The 8,422-nt window shown below is 66.4% G+C and overlaps 3 protein-coding genes across 4 annotated transcripts in view; 2 read left to right on the forward strand and 1 right to left on the reverse strand.

Annotated features, from left to right (window-relative positions):
- The window catches only part of SIRT3 (sirtuin 3), a gene marked incomplete at its 5' end in the record, with an annotated part of 5,298 nt that extends 1,170 nt beyond the window's left edge, over nucleotides 1–4,128 (forward strand). The window contains 4 exons of the mRNA XM_012734359.1: nucleotides 563–775; nucleotides 913–1,074; nucleotides 2,592–2,801; nucleotides 3,516–4,128. Coding sequence (XP_012589813.1) covers nucleotides 563–775; nucleotides 913–1,074; nucleotides 2,592–2,801; nucleotides 3,516–3,536 — 606 coding nt within the window. The remainder of the gene's footprint in view (nucleotides 1–562; nucleotides 776–912; nucleotides 1,075–2,591; nucleotides 2,802–3,515) is intronic.
- Nucleotides 4,129–4,215: 87 nt separating this feature from the next.
- Nucleotides 4,216–8,394, reverse strand: RIC8A (RIC8 guanine nucleotide exchange factor A). 2 transcript variants are annotated; one of them, XM_012734364.1, is made up of 9 exons: nucleotides 8,349–8,394; nucleotides 7,685–8,275; nucleotides 7,268–7,359; nucleotides 6,701–6,851; nucleotides 5,967–6,062; nucleotides 5,747–5,891; nucleotides 5,532–5,676; nucleotides 5,176–5,298; nucleotides 4,216–4,864 (listed from the first exon to the last, which is right to left on the reverse strand). In XM_012734364.1, exons 2-9 carry the CDS (start codon nucleotides 8,075–8,077, stop codon nucleotides 4,744–4,746), a joined length of 1,266 nt encoding a protein of 421 aa, XP_012589818.1. In that variant the 5' UTR covers nucleotides 8,078–8,275; nucleotides 8,349–8,394; the 3' UTR covers nucleotides 4,216–4,743. The 2 variants fall into 2 exon arrangements, with proteins under 2 accessions (XP_012589818.1, XP_004695145.1); XM_004695088.1 differs by having other exon boundaries at nucleotides 4,744–4,864; nucleotides 5,176–5,295; nucleotides 8,349–8,393.
- Nucleotides 8,193–8,422, forward strand: part of BET1L (Bet1 golgi vesicular membrane trafficking protein-like) — a 4,788-nt gene continuing 4,558 nt past the window's right edge. Inside the window, exon 1 of the mRNA XM_012734360.1 lies at nucleotides 8,193–8,379. Coding sequence (XP_012589814.1) covers nucleotides 8,193–8,379 — 187 coding nt within the window. The remainder of the gene's footprint in view (nucleotides 8,380–8,422) is intronic.

Consider the following 8,422-nt stretch of genomic DNA (forward strand, 5'->3'; position numbering starts at 1 on the left):
GCCCCTCCCCCCTGTCCCCTGCACCGCCCCTCTCAGTCCCCATGCTCCGTCCCCTTTGGTGACTGCCCTTGTTCGGGACAGAAGTGCCCTCTGAGTGTCAGGGTCGCTTACGGTGTCCAGCCTGCGGGTCCCGGCCTGGGCGGCGGCGTCCGCAGCGGGCAGTAACCGCCGGGCTTCCTGGTCCCAGCCCCGCTGGTTCTGTCTGGGTGTCACCGCGTGGCGGTTGGGTTTTCATTACTACTTGTCGGTGGGCTGGAACATGTTTTCCCAGAGGGTGGATAGTGGTTTCTACACTAATGTCTAATTTTTTTGTGCTGTTTTGATCATCTGTCTGATTTTGGAAGATTTTATTTATGTGTAGAGGAACTGTGGTGGGGATGAGACCTGACCGGAGACAGATTGGGGAGCAGAACAGGCGGAGACGCCGAGACAGCAGAGGGGAGCTGTGGGGGGCCAGGAGGGGTCTGCAGCACCCTGTGGGTCCCTCCCTGGCTGGGCCTTGGACTGGCCAGTGGTGATTGCCTGAGACTGACCCTGGGCCCCCAGGAAGGCCCTCTGATGTACTTTCAATGATTCTACTCGCCTGTGCCCCTTCCGGCGGGGGGCGTCCTCCCTGGGTGGGGTCCCAGTACTCCGGGCTGTGGGGCGGAGCTGTGCTCTGGGCTTGCTTTTAGTCTCTGGCATCCCGGCCTCCAAGCTGGTGGAAGCTCATGGATCCTTTGCCTCTGCCACCTGCACTGTCTGCCGAAGACCCTCCCCAGGGGAGAGCTTTTGGGTGAGTTGTGTCTGCCCTCTCGGGGAGTGACCTCGAAAGGTGGAATCTGACAAGTGCTGGAAAAATAAAAGGACAATAGCGACATGAAGCTGTCTTTATTTTAAAGCGTTGGGTCTGTTTGCTGTGTGTCTCGCCAGGCAGACGTGTTGGCGGACACAGTCCCCCGCTGCCCGGTCTGCACTGGCATCGTGAAGCCTGACATTGTGTTCTTTGGGGAGCCGCTCCCCCAGAGGTTCCTGCTGCACGTGGTGGACTTCCCCATGGCAGACCTGCTGCTCATCCTTGGGACCTCCCTGGAGGTGCGTCTGCGGACCGTCGTGCAGGCTGGGGGCAGAGGCGCCTGCCAGGGACGGGCAGGTGCCACGGGGCATGGGGGGCTCCCAGTCTGACATGAGTGGGTTCAGCTTGTGGCCCCAGGCCTGAGGGGCAGCTTCGGCAGGACGGGCAGGTAAGGGGCCGCTTGGTCTGTGTTTGAGGTGGGGCGGGGGTGGGTACAGTGTGTGAGGGCGAGGTAGGGAGCAAGCCAGTCAGCCCCCCTTTGGTGCAGAGACGTGACCCCGGGGATCGAGCAGGGCCAGGGCTGGCCGCCCGCAGAGACCGTGGAGGGGAGAGGTGGCGCTGCAGGTGCGGGGGGGCTGGCTTGGAGAGCCGCGGGCCAGCGGGGTGTGCTCGGCGCCCCCAGCCCGGCCCGCCTGCCCCGGTGGAGGGAGGAGGCCTGGAGGGGGCTGTGTGGGAGACCCAGACCTCACGCTCTGGCTGGCCGGTGCCTGGGTTGCCTGGCGGCCCAGCGCGTGAGCTGAGCCACAGCCTCGGCCATGTGGGAGTCCTGGGAGGGGAGTGGGGGCCGGGCTTTCCACGGGGACATGTGCTGCTCTGGAGCCTGGAACCGTCACTGTGCTGGGACCCAGCCCGCTTGGATAGTGCCGGGAGAGGGGTCACGGGTCTGGCAGTTTCCTTCTGGAGGCCCCCGGACGGGCGTGGTGCCGTCTCGTCAGACAGCGGAGGATGTGCGCTGCCGCCCGGAGGGCCGTGGCCGTGGCGCGCCGTGGCGGCGGGGCCTCCGGCACCCTCGGGGAGGCCTGTCCGCACGTCCTGCCCACACCAGACACCCCAGCTTTAGCGGCTTGGTCGCAAGTAAGCACAGCAGAGCTCCGGGACGCTGAGTGCTGAAGGCCAGCCCTCGCTGGCTCCGTCTCTGTGCCCTCTCGCCCTCAGCTGTTTCTCTGCTCCTAAGCTGGGGCGGCCTCCCGGGCCCCCCTGCCAGACCCTACCGCGGACCTGGCCCGCTGTGTGGGGAGGATGGCTTCCCAAGAACTCCTGTTTTATCTTTACCTCCTGGTATTTTTTCAAGGAAAGGCAGGAATTGAAATCAGTGTGGCTCAGTGCCACTTGCTCATCAGCCCAGTTTTTGCGTTGCTCTTGAGAGAAATTTCATTGGCCTGTTGGATGAAGCCCAGGGTTCTGGAGGTCTGTCAGGTGGCATGTGGTGAGGCGGCGTGCCCTTGTGCCCTCGGCACAGGCCAGGACTTGCTCCAGGAGGGGGTGGGCGATGAGGTGGCTGACGGAGGGCAGGCGAGTGCTTGTAGCTGGGCGTCAGGCTTCACCGCCCCCTGGGAAGTGTGGGGAGCATGATGCAGGCCTGGTGAGAGGGGCCCGGGGCGGGGCACGAGGCCATCGGTAGCAAGTGGCAGGGGGGTCTTGGGAAGAAATGAAAGGGGTGGTGGGTGTCCTCTGACCCCAGGGCACCCTGCTGGCCTGTGCGGTCTCTCAGGCTGTGGCGTGAGGTGCCCAAGCTGCTCACCGCGTGGTTTTTCAGGTGGAGCCTTTTGCTAGCTTGTCTGAAGCCGTGCGGAGCTCAGTGCCCCGGCTGCTTATCAACCGGGACTTGGTGGGGCCCTTGGCCTGGAGTCCTCGCAGCCGAGACGTGGTACAGCTGGGGGACGTGGTCCAGGGCGTGGAAAGGCTGGTGGAGCTTCTGGGGTGGACCGCAGAGCTGCAGGACCTCGTCCAGCGGGAGACTGGGAAGGTACAGCCCGCCAGCAGGGCCTCCTGCTCCATCCTCACACTGGCTTGCCACAGGTCAGGCGCCCGCGCGGCGGCAGGTCTCAGGTGTGGGTGGTCACGCCTGTGCAGCCAGCCTGGGCTCTGCGCGGCTGGGTCTGGCATCGGGATTCGTGGCCCCTCTGCGTGAGGCCGCTCCCAGCAGCAACGGCACTGAGCCACGTGGCCTGGAGCTGTGAAAGTTGTGTCCTGAGACTGGACCTTTGGGTCCTGACACCAGCATTTTTTTATAGATTTATGCACACAAATACCGGAGTACAGGCCAGAGGTACAGGGGGTGCGAGAACTCACCAGAGTGGGTGGAAGAACCAACCGAGTCACTGAAACCCACTGCTGAGGGGACAGCGGGGGGCGGGGGGGGGCCTGCCGTGCTTCCTGGGTCACTTGCTGGCCGGGAATTGTACTCGGGCTGCGTAGCGCCAAGACCCACCCCAGGGAAGCCCACAAAATCGGCATTTCTAATGTAAAGCACAAGGCTCTCAGGCTGCATCTTGAATCTCGGGGCGGGGGGGGGGGGCGATTTGCAACACTGGCTTGAGCTGCCCGAGCTTGTGGGCGTCCCCACGCCACCCCTGCGGAACACTGGGCTCGGCGGCCGCACAGGTGAGGCGGAAGGGCGTCCACTTTATGGACCCATGTGGCCAGGCCAGCCCTAGAGACCCTTTTTCTCCTGTTTCAGCTGGGCGGAGCGGACAGATAGGGCGACGGGAGCAGCCCACGCGGAGACCTCGGTCTGGAGGACGCAGCTCGGCAGCACTTGGCCAGCTGCGGCCAGCAGCCCGGAGCAGAGCTGCGGCGCCCGGCCTGAGCCCCGCGCCACCCTCCTGGAGGCCTCGCGCTCCTCGGCGGGCGCCCGCGCACCTCCGCAGCCCAGCCCAGCAGCTTCGGGCACAGCGGCGCCCGGAACCGGGCGAGTGGAGGCCCGGGCAGCCACCTGCCCGCGCAGGGCTGTCCCTGGGTTCAGCAGCGCCACGTCGGTCTCCTCAGCGGGGTTTCTTTTAGAGAAACTTACCTTCATTTCTGGCACAAAATAAACTTTGATATGAGAAGCGGGGATCCTTTACTTGTGTCCTCGAGGTGCAGGGACCTACCCAAAGGGTGCTCAGTGGGCCCTGCTGGGGTGCCCTGAGCCCCAGGGACCCCACATGCTCGCTGGAGGCCACCGTGTCCCGGTGGGAAGCGACCGTCTCCTCCCCCTTCCACCAGGCTGTGGGTCTCCGGGGGCCCCCGCCTCAGCCCTGTGCCCTTCCATCTGCCTGGCTGGCGCCCAGCAGACTTAGCTGAGCGGGACTGGAGAGCCTGGCGCCAAGGGTGACACGGGCCCAGCAGGAAGCCTCCCTCGCTTGTGCGCGCCCCGGCGGCAGACACTGGGCTCACACTCTCACTCAAGACTTTATTCCAGCGGTGTTTCTGTGACATGAGTCAGGCGTGTGGGTTCACGGGAGTTTTCATTGAGATGTCGGTGGTCTAAGCCAGCGTGAAGACAGGTTCAACAGTCCCACCTGGTGGCAGGAGCCCCGCGGCCGTGGATGCCGTGGCCAGCGGCTAAGCCAGGATGAGCGTGCAGAAGGGGCAGCCGGCCAGCGCGTGCAGGGGACGGCTGGAGAGCAAACGTGGGAGTGGGCTTCTGACATCACAGGCAGCCCCACAGGCCCCGTGCCCCGCCCCCCACAGGCCTGCCTGGTCCCTCTGGGCAGCATCCGCTCCCTGGCAGACGCCAAGGCTGAGCTTTGGCAGGATGCGGCCCTCCAGGCCTAGCGATCAGAAACTGGGCCAGAGACAAGTCATTAACAGAACTGGGAGGAAGGGGTCTCCAAGCTGGAGAGGGTGTGGCCCCCTGGGGAGAGACCCAAGGACACCCCCACAAGCAGCACCGGTTCTGGAGGGGCGCAGCAGAGCGGCCCTCTTCAGTCGGGGTCGGAGTCGGGGTCCGAGGAGAGCTGCCCTTCCATGCGCTCACACATGGCGTCCTGCAAGGATGTGAGCTGGCCCCGGGGGCTCATCCCCATGGGCTGGATGACTCTGTGCCTGCAGGGAAAGAATGGGGGCTCTGAGGGGCCCGGCAGGGTTCCCGCCCACGGCTGCCCACCTGTGGCTCTTACCTGGGGTCCCGTGTTGACCAGGCCTGAGCCACAGCCACTACCCACAGCTTGAGACCTCAAGCCACTTGGCTACTTGTCCAGGCCTCACTTTCTGTCCCCCGCACGGGGTGTGATGCTGACCAGCACCCCCACCCCCGCCCCTTGGAGGCAGGGGTGCTGCAGGCCGGCTTCGTCAGAACCCTGACCCCAGCAGCCCCGCTCCTGGGGTCAGACAGGACGGGGCCAGCGGCCACGCACCTGGACAGCCTGTCAAACATGTCCACCAGCTTCATGGCCTCGCACTCCTTCTGCTCCTCCGTCATGCCTTCCATGGGGTTGGGAGGCTTCTCCTCCACCCTCCCCGTCACTGGGTCTATGCTGCTGGCGGGGAGCGGTGGGAACGTGTGAGGGACTTCCCAGGACGGGTGAGCCCCTGGGCCCTGCTGGGACCTCAGCTGGCTGGAAGCCATGTTGGGGGCGCAGGGACGGTGAAGCCTCCCCCCAGGGGCAGCTGCAGCTCCTGTCCGGGCAGCCCCGCCACCCCCCCGTGTGCGCGCCACCCACCCCCCACACGGGTGCACCGTCTGCGTCGGGCGAAGGCCTGAGGCACCCACCTGGCCTTGGCCTCCTTGTACTCCTCTGTGTCCGTGTCCTCGTCCTCCGAGTACTGGCCCTCGGGCCGGCCCCCTGCCATGAGGCCCCGGGCTGCCAGGAGGCCGGCGGCGTTTCCGTAGCCCGTGTACTTGATGAAGCGGGGCACTGAGGGGCAGGCAGCGGTCAGTGTGTGACGATGGCTGCCCAGGCCAGCCTGGGGCCGGCGCCTACTCACCGCTCTCGGAGCACAGGACAAACAGGAACTCGGCGGCCACCCGCTTCACGTCGGTGTCTAGGTGTGTCATGAGGCGGACGAGCTTGTTGCGCAGCAGCTCCCCGACCTCGGGCCGGGTCCTCACGTCTCGCAGTGGGGGCAGCACCTGGGGGGGCGCCCTCTCTCAGCCAGGCCCAGGTGCAGGGTCTGGGGTGCAGCCCGGCCCCGCCCTCCCCACTACCTGGGCCTTCAGGAACTTCCTGGCGGGGCGGTGCAGGCGGGCGCACTCCGTCAGCACGCTCAGCACAGGGGCCACGCTCTCCTTCAGCCTGTGCGTCTGCAGAGGGGCCTGTGTCACCGGCGCTGGCCTCCGGCAGGTGGCACAGACCAGCAGAACCTGGCCGTGGGCCAGCTCAAAGGCGCCTGTGTGAGCCTCCAGAGCGACGGGGTGGGCCCTGCCTACGGAGGCCATGCTGCGCCTGCGACAGACACACTACACGGCCGCTCTGAGTGCGCCTGAGTGCGGCGACCAGCCGGGGCCAGGTCCCAACCTGGCCAGTCCTCGAGGGGTCCAGTACCTCCCCCGTCCTCCCGCGCCCCTGTTGCCTATGGCGTGATGCCAGGCCTGCGGCCAGCTGGTGCGTGTGGGCCACGTGGGCCCCCAAGGTCGCACCATGCACCACAGGGCAACCCTTGGGGGCCGCCCTGTGGTGCAACCTGGGGACCAGGAAGCTTCTGGCGGTCTCGTCCCCTCAGGGATGGAGACACGGATGTCATCCCTGAGGTCGCCTGTGCAGCGAGGCCCTACGGTCCACCCAGGGGCCGGAGCCTTTCGGGGGCACAGAGGCCTGGAGAACAGTGCTGTGCTGCCTGCAGACCTGCTTGCGCGCAGGGATGCGCCAAGGCGAGACTCCCACCTGGTGGGCAGGGGGCCTACAGGCCGCCTCAGGAGCCCACACGGGAACCGGGACTTACCTGGTGCAGACGCTTTTCCAGGAAGTCAAGGAGGACCTGAATCACATCCATGTTCACGCCCAGGAACTCCAGGGAGCCTTCGTGCGGCTCCAGAGCGAGGAGGACGTCCAGACACTTGAGGGGCAAGTTGCCCAGGAGGTTCACCGTGTGGCTGGGGGCAGAGGGGAGGGGTCGGTGAGTGCCCGCTTCCCGCACACCTGCGGTCGGTGGCCCCTGTGGGCCACACACGTGAGCACGTGCCTGTGGGCTGGAGAGCAACCAGGGGTCGGGGCTGAGGGTGTGATCCGGGGGCGGGTCCCTGGCTGCATGCTCTGCACGCACCCCCCACACCCTCTTGGGGAGCAGGACTCAGGCTCGAGACCCTAAGGATGGGGTGAGTGTCCACATTACCTGACATCACACCGTCCACCGCCACTTCCCAAGCCCCCAGGGCACCTTCTTGTCCGACAGGTATCAGAGGTAACTAGTGCTCCCTAACAAACACTAGGGACTCGGGCGGGGGCAAGTCCGCAGCCCCGGCAGCCCCATGTGGCGCCTTGTGTACCCTGAGCCACAGCCCACCCTCACCCGCGCAGCTCCTCTGTGCGGTCTCCAGCGGCCGCCACCATCACACAGTGCCGCAGCAGGGTCCCCAGGTGCCGGTAAAGGGCAGCGTCTTCCTGACCAGGGAGGAAGGATCCGGTGAGAAGCCCATGGCTGCCCCCTGAGGCTCTGTAGCTGCCCCTCCAGGAACAAGGCTCTACCCGCCCATCCCTCCCACCTCTGAGGACCCTGGGGTGAAGGCACACTATGCCCACCGCAGCCTCAACGTGGAGCGCTGCATACAATCTCCCCACCTTCAACCGGACAGGAGAGCCCTCCTGGCCCTCAGCAACCCTGCAGAGGCCCCTGCCCCTTGGTGAGGAGACTGGAGCAGCCCTGGGGGGCAGGGCCAGGAACTGCCCCTCGCTCCACGCCCGCCTACCTCAGGTGGCCGGCCCTCACCTCATCCACCTCTCTCTTGACGGAGTCAAAGGTAATGTTGAAGAGCACCTTGAGGATCTCCATGGCCCGCTCGGTCTCCTGAGGAGGAAGGAGCTCAGGGGGGCTCTCTTTGGGGCCCACTCCCAGGGTCAGTTCCAGAGCGTTGGTCAGCAGGTGCACTCCCTGCAGCTCCTGGAAGAGCTGCTGGCGCACGTCGGTGCGCAACGCGGTGAGCAGGAAGAGCAGGCGCAAGTCGAAGAACTGGACTTCGTGTGGGAGGCCGCCCTGGCCGTACTGCCCCACGCGCTCGGCCAGCCGCACCACCAGGCGCGCCTCTGCCGCCAGCACCTGCGCCGCGGGGCTACTGAGCACGAGGTTGCACAGGCACTTGAGGGACTCCAGCACCGCGTCCATGTCCGGGGTCTCGAGGCCCGGGGCCTCGGGCGCGGAGATGCCGGCGTAGCGGGCAAGTGCCTGCAGGCTCCTGCGGCTGGTGAAGCGGTCCAGGCAGCCTCGGTCCCTGGACAGGATGCGGACGCTCTGGAGCCAGGTGACTCGGCAGGCGCGGGGCAGCCCCCGCTCCAGGACCGCCACCAGCAGCTCCGCCAGCCTCTGCGAGCAGGGAGAAGAGTGGCTGCACCGGGCCGCCCGGGCCGGCCGCCCGCCCGCTCCCGCCGGCACCCACCTTCCTATCCGCCTGCTGGGCGTCGTCGAACGTGAAGCTCTGGGAGTTCTGCGGAGAGGCCGGCGGCTCAGCTC

Source organism: Condylura cristata, unplaced genomic scaffold, assembly GCF_000260355.1.
Source record: "Condylura cristata isolate star-nosed mole 26May11 unplaced genomic scaffold, ConCri1.0 scaffold00054, whole genome shotgun sequence".
In the NCBI taxonomy this organism is placed as follows: domain Eukaryota; kingdom Metazoa; phylum Chordata; class Mammalia; order Eulipotyphla; family Talpidae; genus Condylura; species Condylura cristata.